Genomic DNA, 21,763 nt, shown 5'->3' with positions numbered 1-21,763 from the left:
TGGCTGTTTTTTTTTTTTCTTTTTGTATTTATAGTAGAGATGAGGTTTCTCCATGTTGGTCAGGCTGGTCTCAAAATCCTGACCTCTGGTGATCCACCCACCTCAGCCTCCCAAACTGCTGGGCTTACAGGTGTGAGCCACCACACCTGGCCTAGCTTAATTTTCAAAAGCAACCTCAGCCCATGAACAATGTTCAAAAGTAATTCCACATCCCAGATATCATTATGCACAAAATGAACTCATCAACCCAAGAGAAAAAAGAAAATTATGAATACAAAAGTTTCTAATTCAATAGAAGAATTCATATTATGTAAATTATTACTTAGATGACCATATTGGATGCTAACCCTGTCCAAGGATGATGCAATATAGGCTTATTCTATAATACTGAGAATTTTTTAAAGATTTAAATTAATAAGATTAAGCATAACTAGAAATATCTTAAAAACCAAAGTTTAAACTATAAAAGGCCATCAGAAATGAATGGTTCAGTGCATCTACTCAAATTGTTGTATAATTATCTGTTACATATGCTTTTCCCATCTTTTGCTAATTTATGTTAGTTCTCTGGCTGTAACTGGACTTGAACTTTTCAGTTTCAATGACACTTTACACGAGAAAACTGATTATGATAGGAAAAAAAGCCCTCACAAAAGAAGTATGCAAAAACCCACCACTATTTATTGTATACATAATGATATCTTTCAGCCTAGGATGTAGTCTTCTCTTGCGTAACTTAAATCTGTATGGAATTGGCATCTGATTTACAGATGACCCGGCATCATATGAATATAATTTACTATGCCATGTGTCTCCTGCCACCTAAATCAATAGCTTGAATATAGAGACGTCTCAATTAGACAGTGCAAGGAGAGCAATATCTGCCTCCTCCTTTCCCATGCCATTAAAACAACCAATATTACAAAGCAGTGCTTGTTTTAAAGTCACTTTGGAGGGGTGGATCTATTATTTCAAGTTAGTTGGGAGACACAAAGGGAGAGTTGCCATCAAACTGAATGAAAAATCGAGCACAAGGTGATATATGTAATAGCCTGTGAGGGGTGGGACATGCATTTATTAAAGTATTGATTGGTGCATTTCTACAGCACCTGTGTATTATCATGGGCTTGAGGAGTCGAACAGAGTGTTAAATTATAATGCTGACCACACAGGAGTCATCCATCCTTCCCCTTCAACTTTGGTGTAGGGGTTTGCGGAGGAAACAGGGGTTTGTGGAGGAAACACCAAAGTTGAAGCACATGCACAGTATTGGCCATAATGAGGTAAATTATCTGGAGGCTCAACTGTGTTTGTTCTCTCCTTGCAACACATCCAAAAGTTAAGCTGTCATTATAAAAACTTCATAATGGCAAAGCTATATTATCTATCACCAGTCATAATGTTCTCCAAATCCCAGTAAAAAGTTAAGGACAAGACCCACACAGTTTGCTCATGAGGATTTTAGGGCAACTTGTCAAACATGGATACCGCCTGGGATAATCTCAGGAGAGAAAAGTTATTTTCCTAATTTTATAAATGGTGAAATATAGAAATGAATGAAGATTGTCCTTCACAAGGTGCCTGTATCTGGTCCCAGGGCTGTAAATGTACAAGTTTCTGGGGGGTTCCTCCCATGGAACTGAAACGATTTTAACATAATAGTTTGAACCATCACCTGCCCTCATATTAACTATAATTGGAAACTGAAAGATTCTGACTGCTAGAATTAAATCTAGGAGCTTCTTTTTCAGAATCTTCCTTTCAAATTCTAGTGATCTCTTTGTTTGTTTGTTTGTTTGTTTAAATGAAATCTTACTTTGTTACCCAGTCTGGAGTAGCACAGTGGTGCAGTCTTGGCTCACTGCAAACTCCACCTCCCAGGTTCAAGTGATTCTTCTGTCTCAGCCTCCTGAGTAGCTGAGATTACAGGTGCCCACCAGTCCGCCTAGCTAATTTTTATATTTTTAGAAGAGATGGGGCTTCACCATGTTGGCCAGGCTGGTTTTGAACTCCTGACCTCAAGTGATCCCCCTCCACCTCAGCCTTCCAAAATCCTGGAATTACAGGTGTGAGCCACTGAGCTTGGCCAAATTCTAGTGACATCTTTTTAATGACAGGAACTCACTGTTTTTTTGTTTTTTTTTTCTGTTTTATTACCACTCCTTACTGTTTCCTCTAAGCAATAAGGAAGAGCTTATTGAATCATTAGATTCACACTCTCTTTGTCTTAAAGTAGGATTATGATGACCAGTGAACTCTCACCCTCTGGGCTGGCCTTCTAAAGGACATGCCTAATGGCTGCAAAGCCATGACAACTTACTTAAAGACCCTTGGGGAAGCCATCAGGGAAGAAAAGACAACCAGTTTCAATGAAGATCATGTCAGGTGCAAATGGAAAGTTTCAGAAAATTGGTCTGGATGTGACAGGATGGTTTGGTCAGAACAGAAGTTCTAAACAGTTGGTAAATTAGATCATCAAACACAACAGAAGCCTACACAATGGACATTCAATCCAAGGTGTTCTGGGTAGAGAGAGAGAGATGCACCTCAGGAAGCAATCTGCTCAGTTAAGAACAATACCTGGAGAACTGCTGCTGCAAGCCACGCATCTGAATTCTGTTACGCTCAGACTCTAGGGTCACCTCCTGCAACCGCTTCTCGCTCTGAAGACGTAAGTGTCTCTCCTCTTCCAGTTCATGTATCAGCTTCTCATGCTATAAAAGGTGCAAAGGGAATGACTTTTGAAAAGGTGTTTATGACAAAAATATAAAATAGTTGGTTATTAGGTGATAACTTGAGCTTTATATATATGAATTTCATCCTTCTGACACCCCCATGAAATAGGTGCTATTCTTAATCTCTTGTTATAGACAAAGAAACCAAAGATCAGAGATTCCTAAATAATTTGTGCAAGGTCACATAAACCAGAACGTAATAGATTTGAGTCTCAGCTAACTTAATTCTAATACTTGATTAATTTCCATTAACCTAGAGGGCATCCTGTGAAGAACTATGACCCCAAAATACTATCAAATGCACAGTAAGTCAGATAATAATTAGTTAGATTACTACCTGTTCAGAATTATTTCATCTCTTCCATCTCTGGCACATCCTTGAAAGAGAACATTACTGTTTTTATAGAAGGGCCAAAAATCTCGTTAATTAGACCATGAAGCTGATGAGAGTGATGCTCAAGAATTGGTTTTCATTTTGTCCAGTTAGGTCTTCAGAGATAAAACTAGCCCAAGTCACCCACTGTTTCTATAATCCTAGATAACTACCTCATCTCACGAATGGGCATCAGGGATTGAAAGAGGAACTGGATGACACAGAATGGATGGTTCAGCACAAACTCATTCCTGGAACTGGTGAAAAGCACACAGCTCAGATCCTCCTGATAGCACTGAGTCAGCAACGCTAATGTCTTTTTTGTTTTGTTTTTGTTTTGTTGTTGTTATTGCCTTTTAAAAAAGCATCCCTGCTGTTATTTTTACTGCTGTTACTAAACTGAGCACTTTGTACACAGGATATATACTCTATGATGAAAACCACAGATGCAATGTCTGATCGTGAGGGACATACATACTTAAAAGGAGAGAAGAGAAACAAGGACCTCTGTTTTGAAATAAACCAAACACTATGACTGTGTACCATGCACTACTCAGGATTAAATATGATGCATTGTGTGGGGCATAGTCACAGGAAGTGATAGCAAAGACAGATTTTCTCCAGCTCTAACTCATGAGAAAAAAGGCATTCTGAGGACGATGAAAGAAACATTAGACTAGAATCTAGACATGAATCCTGACCCTCTAAAAGTGCTTACACGCCCCCCCGCCTCTGCACCGTTGTTCCTGAGTAAAAAGCTCCCTAGGTCGATCCATTGAAAACCTAGGGCTCCTTCCGGGCTCAGCTTTAAGCCATGTCCTCTAAAACTTGTCCTCCATCACTTCATTTCCTCCCTTCCCTGAATTCCAACAACACCTACCATCTTTACCACCCTTTAGGTTTTCACTTTTACTTCCTACTATTATTTTTAATGTGAATTTATCACAATTCTCTACCTAAATATTTGTTCCAGATTAGAACCATGCCTTATGTGCAGATATATTTTACATTTTTAGCACATTACCTAATATGTGGTAGTGCTGGAGATACATTTGCTTACTGATTCTGAAGTTGGCCTTTTGCTAAGTAAGGCCTGACTTTTTGATGGTCTACTTTTAACCCCACAAGCAGTTACTTTTGCTGAAATTAGAAAAACTAAAATCAAAATTAAAATCAAATCCTTATCCTGTCACTTTGGAAAATGACATTTAAAAGCTTTGGAAAGAAAGAAAAATGTGGTTGTGGAAGACAAATGGGTTAAAGTTAACTCTTTACAGAAATGGTTAAAATGGCAAATTTTATGTTATATATATTTTACTATAATAAACTCTTTACAGTTATATAGACAATTGACATTCCTCTTTGTATTGACTGATTAGACTAAAACAAACATGGATAAGTCACCAATAATACAGAATTTGGAAGACAGTGCTTAAATTCCAAAAACAAACAGGCCAAAGAAAAAAAGTATGCTAAATAGTTCAAAAGCACATGCTATGAAGAATATGACATTTTGCACAGAAAACAGCATCCCTCAAAAGTACAGAATGCTATATAGATTCACTCATTTCCATATTAAAGAGTTTCAAAAATATGATCATGAGAGAATCTTTTCCACACAAATAATCTTTTCTCTTTAATATATGTATGCCTTTTCAAACATGAAAAAAAAAAGCATTAAAAAAAAACCCTGGTAACTCAGAGAAAATGTAGGGAATTAAGTCTATCAGCAAAAGCTGTGTACTAAAATACATTCCCTTCAAATGAGGTGTATTTCCATAAATTAATGAAAACTTGACAGTAATCCACACCTACTTTCTAAATATGAAAAAGTTTTGTACCCGAATTTGAAACTATGGCTAAAGATGGGAAAAATCCAGTATCACTAGATTGGCTAGTTTTTTTTTTTTTTTAATTTCTGTATTTGCTATATTCTGGATATAAATTGATCTGTTCCCAAAGTAATTTTAATTTGTCTCCCAAATGTTTGTTCTGGATCTTTCACAGCAGAAAGTGTGAAAGGCAATGAGGGATGGAGAACAGTTGGTGTTATTTACACAACACCATTAGGTACTGAAGAGCAGTAAACAGAAGAAAATGCCATGGAAATCTGGGTCACAAATCCAACAGGACCACATTTCTAGAGCAACAGCTCTCTCTCCACAGAGCCACGAGCCTGGAATGGTTTTAAGACACCTGCCTAGGAGAACCTCATGATGATTTCCAAAGCCTGTCAATCACCACCTTTCAATTCCTCCCATGTTCTTTGAGCAAGACGTTCCATGTTCTTTACCTCTTCCCTTTCTCTTGGCTTCTCTTACCAAAGCTCTCAAATCGCTGCACCAGGAACACAAACAACAGCTCAAAGGCTGAGTCTAAGCAGTGACATTAAACACATGTTCCACGAAATTTGCCAGTCACAGGCTCTTTTTTCCCTTTACAGAGGTGAACTCTGTTATTAGTAAAAAGGTAGGTTTGCCTATTTTTCTGAACAAAAGCTGTGAGTGGGTTAACTTGCTACTCTATGTTCTTCGTTAGCTGCTGTCTCTAACTCTGAAATGAGCAAACTCTGCAAAAAATATCTTCAATCTGGAGAATATTTTACATTTTACAAAATGTGTCCACCTTCATTACTGTATTCAGTCTCCAGAACAATTCAGCAATATTGGTTATTATCACCTGCATCTAAAGATAAGGGTGGAGGCCGAAAAGAGAAAAAGGGAGCTTGCTCTGGTTCCATGGTTAGAAATAGCAGCTCTGGGGCTAGAACTGAGTTTTTCTGACCCTAAGTCTCCCACTTTTTTCCCCTCCTACTGTCAGTTCTGCTGTAACATTTTTTTTTAAAGGCGCTAATTTGTTCTAATGCAACTAATGATATGTTACAAAAAAATTTGAGCATGACACAAATCTTAGGTTTGCTGATTGCCTGATTTCATGAGAAAAATTAGGTGAACACAGAAAACTGCACTCAGCTGAACTGCATCAAAACAGATAAAACACACATATTTCAAAGAGACCTCAGTCTACCATGTGCATTACGAGCCACACCCATCCACATGTGGTGTTACAACTTTCCCTCCAATTTCAGACAGCATTCCTTCCACCATTTCACAGTACCCTCTGAGCTGCATCCCGTTTGATATCCACTTCCACAAGAAACTCTTTCAAGGTAAAGCACCATATTTATGAGGTATTAGGTTCCTACCTTTTTGTTTTTACTGTGTCATTGACAAAGTTTTGAGTATTATTCCCATAGTCCCATTTCCCCCATAAGCCTTGTGGTTTCCACTGTGTAGTTTTAAAGAGTGCAGTGATTTTTAGGGACACACATGTTATAGCAGAGTTGTCTGGACATCATGGTAGAGAAAAAGAAGTCCGAATCAAGAGTGGGATTCCAAAGTACTTTTTCTATTTGGACACAAGCAACGAGTTAAGTTCTAGACAAATAATCAAACATATAAACAGAAAGAATGGTATTTCTCCCTTAAGCCCGGTTCTACGGAATGAATCTTGTCTAGACCTCATAGCCTATACATAGCAAGAACGCTCAAACTTAACTGAATCATCCTCTCATGAAACCTCAAAGGCAGGAGATTCTTTTGTTTCCTTGGGTAATCTATGTTTCTGAACTTTTCTCCTGATAATTTTGTAAAACTTGCTTAAATTATTAAAGTATCAAAAGTTCATTTCTACATGCTTGTTCTGAGAAAACGAAGAAAAATCTATGTAGATTCTGATTATTAGCTAATTTAATAGAGAACTGGAAAAGAAGCTATGTACCACCAACATGGAGTCATTTACTTACTTGGCCCACAAATGTTATGTGCCAAACACTGAACTAGAGATGGAAACCAGCAATGAGTCAAATGGGCATGGTTCCTGGCTTCATTAGACTTACAGACTAATGGAGAGGGCCAGTGATAAACAAACATCACACAGATAAATACAGCAGTATAAACTGATTGTTAATTAAGAGTTTGCTGAAAGGTGAACGTGAGGGAAACTGATTTTGTTTGGTGGATCAGGGGAAGGCTTCTCTGAGAAGGTAACATTTAAACTGAGACCTCTGTGATGACTAGGTGTTACCAGGTGAAGAGAAGGACCAGCACTCCAGGCAGGGAGCAGCAAGTGGGAAGCCCTTTGTCATGTGGGAAAGGAGGAAGAGAAGCCCAGTGTGGCTGGAAGCTGGTGAGCCAGGGAACAGGAGTGGCATGGGATGCAGGTGGAAATGAACAAGGGCTAGACCACATAGGACCATGAACATCACATGACAGATTTGGGACTATAGCCTGAGTAAAATGGTGACTGAGGGTTTAATCAACTAAAGGTTATAATCTGATTAAGATTTGGCAGCCTCATATATAAAGCCAACAAACATAAGAACAAATGCTCATCCTCACTGGTCATTAGAGAAATGCAAATCAAAACTACATTGAGATACCATCTCACGCCAGTTAGAATGGCGATCGTTAAAAAATCTGGAGACAACAGATGCTGGAAAGGATGTGGAGAAATAGGAACACTTTTACACTGTTGGTGGAAGTGCAAATTAGTTCAACCTTTGTGGAAAACAGTGTGGCAATTCCTCAAGGACCTAGAAACAGAAATTCCATTTGACCCAGCAATCTCATTACTGGGTATATAGCCAAAGGATTATAAATCGTTCTATTATAAGGACACATGCACATGTATGTTCATTGCAGCACTGTTTACAGTAGCAAAGACTTGGAACCAGCCCAAATGCCCATCGATGATAGAATGGACAGGGAAAATGTGGCACATATACACCATGGAATACTATGAAGTCATAAAAAACGATGAGTTCATGTCCTTTGTAGGGACATGGATGAACATGGAAGCCATCATTCTCAGCAAACTGATACAAGAACAGAAAATCAAACACCGCATGTTCTCACTCATAGGCAGGTGTTGAACAATGAGAACACATGGACACAGGGAGGGGAGCATCACACACTGAGGTCTGTGGGGGCGGGGGACTAGGGGAGGGACAGTGCAGGGTAGGGAATTGGGGAAGGATAACATGGGGAGAAATGCCAGATATAGGTGATGGGAATGGAGGCAGCAAACCACATTGCCATGTATGTACCTATGCAACAATCCTGCATGTTCTTCACATGTACCTCAGAACCTAAAATGCAATAAAATACATATATATATATATGTATATATAATATATATATCTTATATATATATATAAGATTTGGCAGCCAGGCGTGGTGGGTGGGTCACACCTGTAATCCCAACACTTTTGGAGACTCAGATGGGTAGATCACCTGACTCTGGTGTTCAAGATCAGCCTACCCAACATGGTGAAAACCCATCTCTACTAAAAATACAAAAAAACTAATTTACACTCCCACCAACAATGTAAAAGCATTTTTATTTCTCCACATCCTCTCCAGCATCTGTTGTCTCCTGATTTTTTAATGACTGACATTTTAACTGGTGTGAGATGGTATCTCAATGTAGTTTTGATTTGCATTTCTCTAATGACCAGTGATGATGAGCTTTTATTCATATGTTTGTTGGCTGCATAAATGTCTTATTTTAAAAAGTGTTCATATCCTTTGCCCACTTTTTGATGGGTTTTTTTTTCTTGTAAATTTGTTTAAGTTATTCATAGATTCTGGATATTAGCCCTTTGTCAGATGGGTAGATTGCAAAAATCTTTTCCCATTCTGTTGGTTGCTGGTTCACTCTAATGATAGTTTCTTTTGCTGTAGAGATTCCTCAAGGATCTAGAAATAGAAATACCATTTCACCCAACAATCCCATTACTGGGTATATACCCAAAGGATTATGAATCATTCTATTATAAAGACATATGCACACGTATATTTATTGTGGCACTGTTTACAATAGCAAAAACTTGGAACCAATCCAAATGCCCATCAATGATAGACTGGATAAAGAAAATGTGGCATATATCCACTATGGAATACTATGCAGCCATAAAAAAAGGATGAGTTCATGTCCTTTGCAGGGACATGGATGAAGCTGGAAAACATCATTATCAGCAAAATGACACAAGAACAGAAAACCAAACACAGCATGTTCCCACTTATAAATGGGTGTTGAACAGTGAGAACACATGGACACAGGGAGGGGAACATCACACACTGGGGCCTGTGGTGGGGGCTAGGAAGGGATAGAAGGGTAGGGGATGAACTGGGGAGGGACAGCATTGGGAGAAATACCTAATGTAGATGACAGGGGTATGGATGCAGCAAACCACCATGGCCCTTGTATACCTATGTAACAAACCTGCACGTTCTACACATGTACTCCAGAACTTAAAGTATAATAATGAAAAAAAATGAAATAAATGACATCATGTAAAAAAAAAATACAAAAACATTAGCTGGGCATGGTGGCACATGCCTGTAGTCCCAGCTACTCAGGAGGCTGAGGCAGGAGAATTGCTTGAACCTGGGAGGTGGAGGTTGCAGTGAGCCGAGATTATGCCATTGTACTCCAGCCTGGACAACAAGAGCAAAATTCCATCTCAAAAAAAAAAAAAAAAAGATTTGGCAAAGTTCATTCTGACTATAGTGTGGAGAAAGAACTAAGAGGCTAAATTATAGAATGGGAAACTATTTATATAAATATTTAAATATTTAAAATAAATATAATAAATTAAATAATGCTACCAGCTTTTAGTTTGTACTGCACCATTTACTAGAGAAATGGTTTTGGACAAGCCACTTAACTTAAAACTTAACTGCTTTAAGCCAGTTTCCTCTGCATATTGGGGACGGTGAACTCATCCATGCCAATTTCCTAGTATCACTGTGAATAATAGGTGAAATAATGTATGGTAAAGCAAAAACTTGAAAGTCCCGTATAAAAATAAGATATGGCTAACTAAAATTATACAGCTTATATTGTCTAATATAATTCAGCTACTTTAGATAAATTCTGTATAACATTTGTCTTTCATAACCACTACATATTTAAAAAAATTGTAGTTATATATTTCAAAAAGTTCAAAAATGTGTATCTAAGCAGATCATACATTAATCCTGAAAGAAAATACATTTTAAACATATTTTTGATGTAAGAAAGGAGAGGCTAACTTAATCACAAATGCCATCTAGAATATATATAACCCTGTATTTGGCCTTCCCTAAAATACATTATTTTTTATTCTCATTTCTTAGTATGATTTCAAACAGATGGCTTGATGTATGGTGTGACAAAACTTCAGAATGAAATTAAGACATTAACACTTGATTCAAATATGGAAAGCCAATAAATACCTCCATTCCAGGTCTAATTATAGTTGGTGATTCTTATTATATCAGTGGGTGATAATACTGCCAGAGTTAAAGAAGAGTTAAAGAATTTTGAAAAGAAAGAGGAATTTATTTGGCGTGGAAATTCTAGCACCACCTTATGTGGCATATATTCGATGAAACACCAGGCACAACAAGAGGCACTTCCCACGTAGGCTCCAAGCCCTCCATGGGTCCTACCTAGTGAGTGTCATGAGGTATCAGCTCATCTCAAGTCTCCTGTTCTGGACTGATGTCTGAAATACATGATAATTGAGTAGTATTCGCTATATGTCTGTTTCAAAAGATTTCCTGAAATGTGTTCAAGTGATAATATTCTAATTGAGTCATACTTTATAATGAAAGAATCATGGGGAAAACATTAGTACTCTTGGATAATAAAGGGATCTTAAACAAGGTAAGAAATGAATAGAAGCCACTAGAGAAGGACAAAGGGATTCAATGATATTCTTGTGCATTGATGGAAAAACACATGAGCTCATTTGAGAAATGTGAACTCTGAGAAGCAAGCTACCCTCTAGAAAATGTGTCCAAACAGTCACAGGTATCTCCAGGTATTCACCAATCAACACCCAATGTATACTGAAACATCTTAAGAATTACACGGAGACCCACAATAATCATTTTAATTATCTCCCTACCTATTGAGAATCTAAAATTGATAACTTTTTTCTTTAGAAGTCCATAAGCCAAACACATCAGCAGAAAAATTAATGTCTTCATGAAATCTAGTTTTTAATGGGAAAACTCTATTAACCCACTCTATCAAGTCAATATGAAATGGATCTAAATTAAGCTATAGTTATTACATCTAATTGTAGCCTTGTTTTTGTTTTGCACACATATTGCAATATATTTTCCCCATAAAGCTCTCTGAATTCAATATCCCCATTAGTTATGAAAGATTCAGTCATCCTAGAAGAAGAGAATCAGATAAGGAACTTAAGAATTGATTTTTTAAAAACCCATACTGTTGGCTGTAACAGAAGAATCAGAATCAGATTTTGAGATGCAAGGATAGAAACAGCCAAGTATATATCTGCAGTGCTGATAACATCACCCAAGAGAGACAAAGCTTTTATTCTAATTAAAAAAAGATGCAGAGCTTGGTTTTTATGTTTTTTTTTTAATATATTTTTTTTTGGAAGAGAAAGGAGAAAGGGTGAGATAAAGAAATACAGAAGAGGAGGAGGGTGAGTAGAGAGTAGACATTTCAAGGACAAATAAGACAGATGGACAGTTAGATGGATCTTAAAAATGTCCTCAATGCTAGGCAGGAGCTCTATAAGAAGTGAGAACAGGTGAAGTACCCCATATGACTAAATTTTCTTAGACAAAGATTATATATGTGCTTATTACTTAGCAAGGGGATACAGATGTGAACTTAATGAGAGGAGTATTTTCAGGGTGGGTTGTGAAGAAAAGCAAGATAAAATGAAGGTCTGGCACATGGAGATTGATATGCATTGTAAAGGCATGGTGGAAAAATATTACCACAAATTTTGAGATCCTCCAAAGAGAAAATAATTTGTTTATTGCATAGTCAATGGTCTTTATTATGTATCAACTAGGGCTACAAATGAAGAATAAAATGGTAACACCGTATTCACAATACAAAGTAATACAGTTTTGCTTTTAGTATCATCCTACAGCAGAAAAAAATAGGATGGAAATTTATATATTCATCAACTTCTCACATTTTTCATCAAAGTGTCTTCATTTTCACATCATGATTCCTACAATGGAGAAGGCATGAGGCTAATAGACTGGGCTAGAGTTTCTGTCTTCTCATTAACTTGCTAGGTAACCTTGGGAAATACACTTACCCTCTTGGGACCTTCTTCTAAACTGCCATAGTAAGTTCTTATAATTTTCTGTTGACTTGGCTTCTATTTAAAATATGAGTTGGATTCTCTCATACCAGAAGAAGGGCCCAGTCATCTTTGGCAGAATTTCCAGTTCTACACCTAACTCCCACTCCTAGATCCTCAATGCGTTCAATCCAGATATCTGCATTACACAACTGCTTGTTATGGGTCAGCTAGACACAGCCTGCTTGACTGGCCCTGCTGACCCTACCTCCTGCATGAGCTATGCAGATATGCCACGGTGACTAACCCTCAGTCACAGTGTGACCATCTGGAACTCACACCTGTTGCTTTAAACTCACCAATCAACATTCCCCTTAGGAAACCTGTTTGGATAACACCTTGGACCCCAGTAAAGGCATTGGTTCATGTGCTTCAGGACTTCCACATGTGTGGCCGTCAGGTGTGTCATGTACCTCCAGGGCCTGTAAACAAGAAAATCTTGTTTCCTTCTTGTGTCTCTTCTAATTATTGAAGGGTTCCCTCCATCTTAAAGATTCTAAATTAACACAAATGGTAAGGTCCCTTCCAACTGTCACATCTTATGCAGCAATAAAATTAGCCACAACCATATCAGGAAAAGCATAAGCAATTATAAATTACATTAGTGACATAACAAGATTAAATACAATGTCTATAAATGGGGCATGTGTGTATATACATATTTTGGGGGTTACTGAAAGTATAAATTTTGCTTAATTTATTGATGAAGGTGACTGGCATCCTTGTTTTGGATAATTAGTGGGTGAAGATTTAAGAGGCAAAGGGCACAGTGTTTGGGTTAGCGTGAATCAAGCAAGGCAATGTTGAAACAATGATATTGGACATTACACAGTTAGGAAGAAGAGTGATAAAATAGAGACACCAAAGGCATTGGTTTTAATTTGATTCCAAAACAGTTGGGAGTATCAGTAGATTTTGAGGAGAACGACAGAATCTAAATGATATTTAAGCAGGATAATTCTTCCTCAGGGTAGACTGTAGAAGTGAGATACTACAATAAAAGGAAGAAGTTCCTTACTGTCATTCATTAGCAATGGTTCCTTGGTTTGGAAAAGGCCTTTCCACAGGGTTTTCTGGCTCACTGACTTTGTGACTGTGACTTCTACAAGCTTTTCAGAAAACTAATTCCTCTTAAGTCTTTGAATATCTGATGCTTACAGGGGCTGACCAAGGAAAGTAAGACACTGAGTAATAAGCCAGGTAGGTAGGCTTGTTATCAATAGTCAGCTGCCAAATTCAGACACTTTTTCCCTTACCCCAGTCTTTTCCTTGAGTTTATTTAGTCAAAAGGCTCAATTCTCAGCTTGACTTAGAAAACAGCTTGATTTACTCAATCAGTGGGTCCTTTTATAAACGTCAATGACTCATTCATCTCCCCTGGCCACAGATCTTTCTCAGTTGTCATGTTAATTGATCACAATTAACAGCAGCTACTTACTATTCTATCCCTTTGGAAGTTTTCAGAAGTCAATTTTATTAAATGCCTTCATACTTGACTGAAGTCTTAAACATCGTTTCCTTTTCTGTGGAGATGGTACGGTCTATACAAGGAAGGGACATTTCAGGTTTTTGCTTGTTTTTGTTTTCACAACTTTTGCTTCCAGTTCTCTACCCTGAACCACACAGGGGTACAGATTTATGCCCCATTTTACCCCTGACTCTGTTCCTTTTCTGTCTGTATTACACAACCATCAGTGAAGAACAAATAAATTCTCTGGCTAGTTTCGTTTTCAAACTTTCAGTCTCTATGCTTCTCTTGTTGTTCTTTGTTACAGAGGCTTCCAAGATTTTTCATTCTCTCATCTACGCTCCAGCCTTGAACTTTAGCTATATTTACTACGAAGGTTAACACCTACTGTGCCTGAACTCTGATGTCTCTCTTACTTCACTGCCCACCTAATTTATGTTTTATCCCACATACTTGTGCTCTTGCTTTATAACTTAGCTTTTTACAAATTATATAATGTCATAGTCTTTGCTAAGCGTTTCACATATATCTAATGATATATTAATCATTATATAATGATATACAAATAAGTTTAATATAATAATAAATTATATTAATATTAATTATATAAATAAATTATATATAATTATATATTTATATTATATATTATATTATAATCAATAATATCTTATTTCCTATCTCTTCAAAGAGCATACTTTTCTTTAGGCAAGGATTAGACCTCATACTCAGACACAAAACCCCATAGAATATTAGCATATTTCTGAGCTTTCCAGAATATTGAATACATACTTGTTGAGTTAAGCTCCACATGAATCCTTTTGACCTCCCACTGCCTTAGTGGGCGGCTAGTTCTAGGTTTGCAAAGTTTCTGTCGGTAACAACTTTCAGTCTTAATCCTGACTGAGCATAATGTGATGAAATTTTCTCTGGTTTAGAAGCTCCGCTGATACATTTTACTCCATCATTTTCTTTCCCTTACCAGTGCCTTCTCCCGACAGCCCCGAGATTGCAGTCCCAACTTCATATTCAAATCTCTTAACTGGCGACTCACTTTTGCTCCATAACTATTAAGTCAAAAATTTAATTTTTTAGAGGATTTGCAGGAGCTCCAAACAAAGCCATTTATAATCCTATTTTTAAGGACAGTACATTGCAGTGTTCTTTTTGTTCACCCTACTAGATTTTATAGAATTGTAGAAAGAAAAAAAAACACTATTCAGACTAAGAATCCTTTTTAACCTGTAGTTGAAATGCTTATATCCCTTCCTTCAGTGAATGGGTATAATTATGTGTATTAGAAATTAGAGTATTTGCTATGATAATTATGCACTTTTAAAGTAGGAGAATAATTATAATGTCAACAACCGACTGTACAAGGTGCTACTGAAGCTTTTGTTTTAAATCTGCCAGAGAGGACCTCAGTAATGATTAATTTCTCACAACTACTTTTTAGTTATTTGGAAAACACACTAAGAATGCCTTCATACTTCCCATTTCATTGTGGAAAGTTTCTTTAAATAAGAATATTTCTTTAAACAAAGCCTTCAGAACACTGGGTTGGTTTTTATATAGCCAGCTTCCATTATTTCATATTAGACTATATGAGAAACCTAAAAATTTTAAAACAGGACTTTTAGCAGTTTCCCTTACCCTTGTTAGCAAATGCAAACTTTTACATTTTATCATGCTGTTAAAAGGTCAACTAGAATATTTAAAAAATCAATGTGGAACTAATCAGAAGCTTTGGTTCAATGCTTTAGTATTTTATTTCATACAATTACCAAAGTTAGAAGAAAATTGAAAGTATTGCATATTAAAGAATTAGAGTTGGTGTTATTTCTGGAAGGTAAGGTTAAACAGAAATATCATTTTTATGAGGAAATCATTAAAGACCTATAAACGAGCTGAGTGAATGCAGTTAATCTACAGAAAGGGAAAACATATACTCTTAAAAGACAATCTGAGGGCCTCTTTTGAAAGTATACCTAACCCCTCTGTTAACTGTATCAATGGAGAAGAACATCACAATAGATAATCTCACTTTCTCAGTGATCAACACAGTCGTCAGAGGAAGCAGATGGAAAACACGGTCCCACATGGTATCAATACTACTCATAAAAGGCCAATGAGGACTACAATCACTACTATTAATAATAGAATATCTGCCTGGCCCATTGTTGGCTATAGAAAAGCTCACAGAAACAATGCATACATTGTGACTACAGGTCTTTTGCATGTACTTTAAATGAATGTCAGAAATTGTGTTCTCAGGTGCCCTTTCTGTAATCTCCTGGCCTCTCCCCAGTTCCCACTTCTGGCTGAATGTTTAGCTCTTTCTCATTCAGAAGCGGTCTCTCCTGGAAGGCTTTGTCAGACTTGACTGAACGCAGCCAGAGCTATTTTTCCACATGGACACATTAATATCTGCCCCTTTCTAGAGGTCTTATGATAAAAGGGAAATGGAAGTTTTTAGACCTGGAAGGGTGCCTGAGGTCACTAAGTCCAACTAAGGTCCTAAAAGGTGCCAATTTGTCCAGGGTGATCCAGCCCTCCATAAGTCTTTGTCGCTGTGCACAGAAAAGATTCAAAGATCCTCTTCAAAGTCTCCCTTTCCAGGCAGTCCACAATAGAGCAAATTTTTGAGAATTTGGTACAGTTATGCATTTGGATCAGTTAGATTTATTGCAAAAATTTCATATAAACTACTTTCCTCTGCAATATAGACCTTTCTATAAGCTCAAAATTAAACCACTGCATGAAGAAGGAAAAGTGATTGGCAAGATCATAAAACATTTTCATCCTGTTTATATTAGTATCTTGAAAGCCCTTCTAGAAAATTTTGCCTCCTTCTTCAGAAAACAATATTAAAAACAAGATGTTTTTTAAACAAGGCCTTGAATGTTATGTACATTGCTCCACAAGTGTACATTTTTTATGTAGGCTAAGACTCTCATGATTTATAATCAAAGAATCAGATTCAACTTGCACAAAAATGGTTCCAGTTAGTGAGGGTTACCTGCCATCTTAGTACCACCGTCACGCAGAACAAGTGTGTCATTACACAGGTGTACCATTACATAGGTTATAACTCTTCCACATACAAATACCTACAACAGAGGCTCTCCATCTCTTAGGCCAGAAGAACTGCAAAGCATCCACAAATTACAAAGGGTTCAGTGTACTGAACATGATGTATTGACAGGTAATGAATAAATAAAAACACAACTGTTATAATGCAGGAAGTCTGTGGCCTTATTTTTTATGTAAAAAGGATCCATGTCTTCATAAGACTGTGGCCATTGGCATTAAATGTGACGTGTAAGACAAGGGAACATGTATTTACAATTAACGTGCACCTCCTTATTCACAGAAAAGTCACAAAAATAATTCCAGGACAAATAAAGTGAAGGAAAATAAGAGAGAGAGAAAAAGAAAGACTCTTCCCAGCATCACAAATAAGAATGATAATGATGAACCCTGGCTGAGTGTCCCATAAGCCCTTTTCACATAGTTGCCATTGAATCCTTGCAACAATACTAGACAGTTGGCACTATTCCCAACCCGATTTTTTTTTTAATTATGAGGCTAAGGCCACAGTAAGTAAATAGCAGAGCCAAGGTTTGAGCCCATGCACTCTGATTCCAGGAACATAGAGCTTGACTGCCTCTCTTTAATGGTATGAAGGAGTTTCTTTCTTGCTCTAGTAAACTTTCGTCTCAACCAGCAAAACCAACTGATGTATTTAAGCCTCTCCCTTTCCAGGACCTTGTTAGAGATTGTAGGGTATAGAAGAGATCCAAGAGATTGTCTGAAAAAGAGAGAGACAGATATAGTCTTTGCCATTAAAAATATTATAATCTTGTTAGACCAAGATTATCATATATTCAACAATTAGCTAGTACAGTATGAATATCTAGAGCAGGGGTTGGCTAATTTTTCTGTAAGGAGCCAGAGGGCCAACATTTTAGGCTTTCTATGGCACACAGTCTCTGTTGTAAATAATTCTGCCCTGGTAGTACAAAAGCAGTTATAGACAATACATAGACTAATGTGTGTAGATGTATTCTGATAAAACTATTACAAAAATAAGGAGGGAAGGAAATAGCTCAGCTATAGCTGGTGGACTCCTAACCAAGATTACCAGCTATAACAAAAAATAATCAATTCTAACCATTCATTTTCCAGGGGGTGATATTCCTTTTCTCTAAAATGCATAAACTCCCTAGAAGCCATGAGGTTGTGGAACTGTCTTCTTACTGTTAAGAAACAAAAACAATTTGAACCACCTTCCCAGAAACTTAATGAAATTGTAGCTACTCTCGAAAATGAAAAAATTAAGTTTGCATTTTCTAGAAAGGATGAACTTTCAGCAGTGCTGAAAATCATGTAATATTTGTGCTTGTCAGTGTGCTAGGAACAAATCTGTTATCTATCCCTGTGTGATTATATCTCTGTACAGACGCGCCTGTATTGTGTTATACATAGAATTACATTTTACCTTTTGGTGTTGAGCCATTAGCCAATGTGTCTTCGTATTCTCCATTAGGAACAGAGAGTTCCTCCCAATGGAGGTAGGCATAGGCTCTGCAGTCACTTGCTGCCGTGTTGGTGTTATGAGAGATTATGCAAGTTACTTTAATTCAACAACTTACAAAGGGTCTACATTTTATGTCAGACTAACCTCAACATTAGATAATTCTGAATGCTGGTCATAATATACATGCAGGTAAATGATAATTTAGCCATACAGATTAACATTTTGTTCTGTTCTGATACTTTGAGAGCCTATGAGACTTAATATTGACAGATACTGATATCTTTAAATGCTTTTCTATTTTCTCAGATGTTGAGATAAAATTTTAAGTCTACTAATTAAAAACAAGTTGGAACATACAGTAAAGCTCTGTAGTGCATAGATTATAGGTTGCAGCAGAAAATCTCTCTCCCCCTCTCTACCAAAAGTTATATATTTACTATGTGCTATTTAATAAATAAGTTAATTTTCCAATGAGAACACATGGACACAGGGAGGGGAACATCACACCCAGGACCTGTTGGCAGGTAGGGGTCAAGGGGAGGGAGAGCATTAGGACAAATACCTAACGCATGTGTGGCTTAAAACCTAGATGACAGGTTGATGGGTGCAGCAAACTACCATGGCACATGTATACCTATGTAACAAACCTGCATGTTCTGCACATGTATCCCAGAACTTAAAGTTTAATAAATAAATAAGTTAATTTTCCTGCATAATAATCAATCATTAAGTCTTCTACCTCCCAACATCTGAGCTGTCTTAGGGGGGAAAGAATAGTAAGTTTGTAATCTAAAATTTGTGTAGCTCTTGGGTCATGACTTTTACCAATGACTTAACTCCCCAGATTGTGCATTTAGTTCATATTTTAAAGACTTCAAAACTTCAGACGTCCTTTTGTCTGTTACACATTGATTGCTGTTAAACTAAATGTTTTCCACTCTGTAATCAATACTTTCTTACAAAAATAAGCCCAGGCATTGACAAACAACTCTGCAGTACATTGCAGCTTTCCTGAGAGTGGACAGCATGAAAAACTACCACCCCCAACAATTAAAAAAGATTGCATTGACTCCAGTGCACTTTTTACAAGCTTCTTACAGCTGAATCATTTCACTGTAACAAGACTTTATTAAATTAGACAGCTATTGAATCGCAAGCTTTCTGAGAATAACAATTAATATGCCTTTGTCGTTTATTACTATTTCTGCAACCATTCTGCTCATGCTCATATTTACATCTTCTCCTGTGATGAAGTTATTAAAAAGCAACAGCTAGATAAAATGGGAGGGAAGGGGCGGCGTAACATGTAAACAATGATGACTTTCTGTGTCATGCGACTACTGTTCCAGAACAATTTTAAATAGCACTACTACCTTAAAAAAAACACTGTTGTACTTCTAGGTCCCCAAGGCAAGGCGTCTTTTAATCTGGGACTTTTATTTTACACAACACAAACTGTGAATTGCTTTTATATGCATTTGCCTTCTAATTATTTGTTCATCACATGGTTCACTCTCTTAATACAACCTTCCAGTGAGAATCCATGGTGACAGCGAGGGGCAGCAGCCAACCACACATCAGGCTGCCACCAACATGCACCAAGTATAACTCTCCCTCCAATACTAATCCACACAAATACCAAATTCTTAAAGCGTTTAACCCCATATTCCATCAGCAGGCATTTAGTGATCTGGGTAAAATCTAAAGCAAGTTGAGAATAATAAAAACAAACACTTCCTAAGACAATAAAAAAAAAAAAGCCCTTAAGCACATACACCTTAAGCTATGGCATGTTCTCACCTTCATGTTTATTAGCAAAAAAGAACTCAAGAAACAATTATTTTAAGTCATTTAAAACTTGCATGTATATATCTACGACAAACAGTAACAAAGCATTTACAATTTTTATTAGCAGGTGATATTTCCTGCCAACAGAGGTGGTTTTGTATTATAGTGATGCAATTCAATGAACAGACCCCAAAGTTTTCCATAAAATTTTTTTCTATTTTTTGATCCAAGACAGCACTTCTATGCAATAGCTCAAAATTGCCACCAAGTGGACGGACAAACACTGTTCTGGTTGTAGTTGTACAGTAAACAGCTGCGTCTGATTTGAAGAGTGTAGAATGAATCATATCAACCAGTATTTACTAAATATTAATACCTATTAAGCACAGGGTTCTCCTCTATGTGCCAGAATGCAGATGAAATGCATTCCGATCATAGTGAGAAGGCAAAAGCCCTGTCTTGGGCACCTCGCCATGGGTGCTAATGTTCTCCGGACTTCAATAGGTAAATTATTCCATTTATCTCTTTAGAAGAGGAAAAATTACCTATTAATGCTACTGTGAGTGAGTAAAAAGGCAACATCCAGTTTGGGAAGGGCTTTCTTATTGCTAATAATTATAGAATTGTATCAATAAGTTCCAGAATATATAAAATAGGAGTCACTTCTAAAATCACTGATAGTGTTCAAGAGACCAATAAATTAGAGGTTATGTGCACCCCATGTTACAATCTTTCATGGACACACGCTCTAGACATAGCAGTGGTGATTATAACTCACAGTAGGTCTGTAACTAAGGCTAGGCAAGCATACAGATGAGCAACGTCTGCATTCCCAGCTAGTAAGTGGCCTCTTCCCCATGGGTACATCCTGACCTTTCACACTGAAGAGTTTAGTGTATGTGAAACCCCAAAGGATAGGAAGCTGTAAACAAATTTGATGAGCCAATTTATTTAATAAAATATCTAATTTAACCAAATGAGTGATTCTGAGTCCCATTTAGGCAAATCCTCAGCTTCTGGCATTATTTATTTTTTGCTATAAAACATACCTTCTCTCTTGGAAGCAAGGGCACCAAAGGGAAGAGCAGTAACTTTTAATGGGTGCAGTTAGATCTTGAAATTTTTATCTGAAAACCATAAAACTTTTAAAAATAAATTTGCAAATGTAATTGAGCCTCTAATAGCTGCTACTGATAGTAATTAAAGAAATCTCATTTCCCTAAATTAAACATAATGAAATGTTTTTCAAGATCAAATAAAACTAGAAAATGCTGTCAGGCTGATAGAATTTGCCTCTGAAAGTGGTGTTCTGGAGTTTGCAGGGAAGCCTCAGTTGTCAGCAAAAGCCAATGGTTGATAAGGTTATGGGCAATATGGAAGTCATTTTCACTGTATCATATCAACTTTTATTGGCTGACAACTATCTGAAAGCCAGTATATAGCACGGCTTCACATTGCAGTACTTATGCAAATGAAACAGACATACCCTAAAATTCTTCCTTTAGTGCCTTTAAAGAGTTCGTTATTTAATTAAACATTGTCAGCATATCTTCAGTTCGACTTATGCATTTCACACTCTTAATGTTCAATTCTTGCATTACTTTTGCTTTTCTTAAAGTGAAAATGGCATTTGGGCATCAGAGTGACCATCTTATCCAGGTCTCCGTTAACAAGC

The 21,763-nt window shown here is 37.0% G+C and overlaps 1 protein-coding gene across 5 annotated transcripts in view; it reads right to left on the bottom strand.

Moving 5' to 3' along the window:
- Window positions 1-21,763, bottom strand: part of NCKAP5 (NCK associated protein 5) — a 970,844-nt gene that overhangs the window by 462,663 nt on the left and 486,418 nt on the right. For all 5 annotated transcript variants that reach the window (XM_064382824.1, XM_064382825.1, XM_064382828.1 and 2 more), the window contains one exon: window positions 2,581-2,714. In XM_064382824.1, the coding sequence (XP_064238894.1) occupies window positions 2,581-2,714 (134 nt within the window). The remainder of the gene's footprint in view (window positions 1-2,580; window positions 2,715-21,763) is intronic.

Source organism: Aotus nancymaae, unplaced genomic scaffold, assembly GCF_030222135.1.
Source record: "Aotus nancymaae isolate 86718 unplaced genomic scaffold, 86718_ANA_hifiasm-v0.15.2.pri h1tg000029l, whole genome shotgun sequence".
In the NCBI taxonomy this organism is placed as follows: domain Eukaryota; kingdom Metazoa; phylum Chordata; class Mammalia; order Primates; family Aotidae; genus Aotus; species Aotus nancymaae.
The sequence above is the reverse complement of the archived record's forward strand: the minus strand, read 5'-3'. Positions and strand labels throughout refer to the sequence as shown.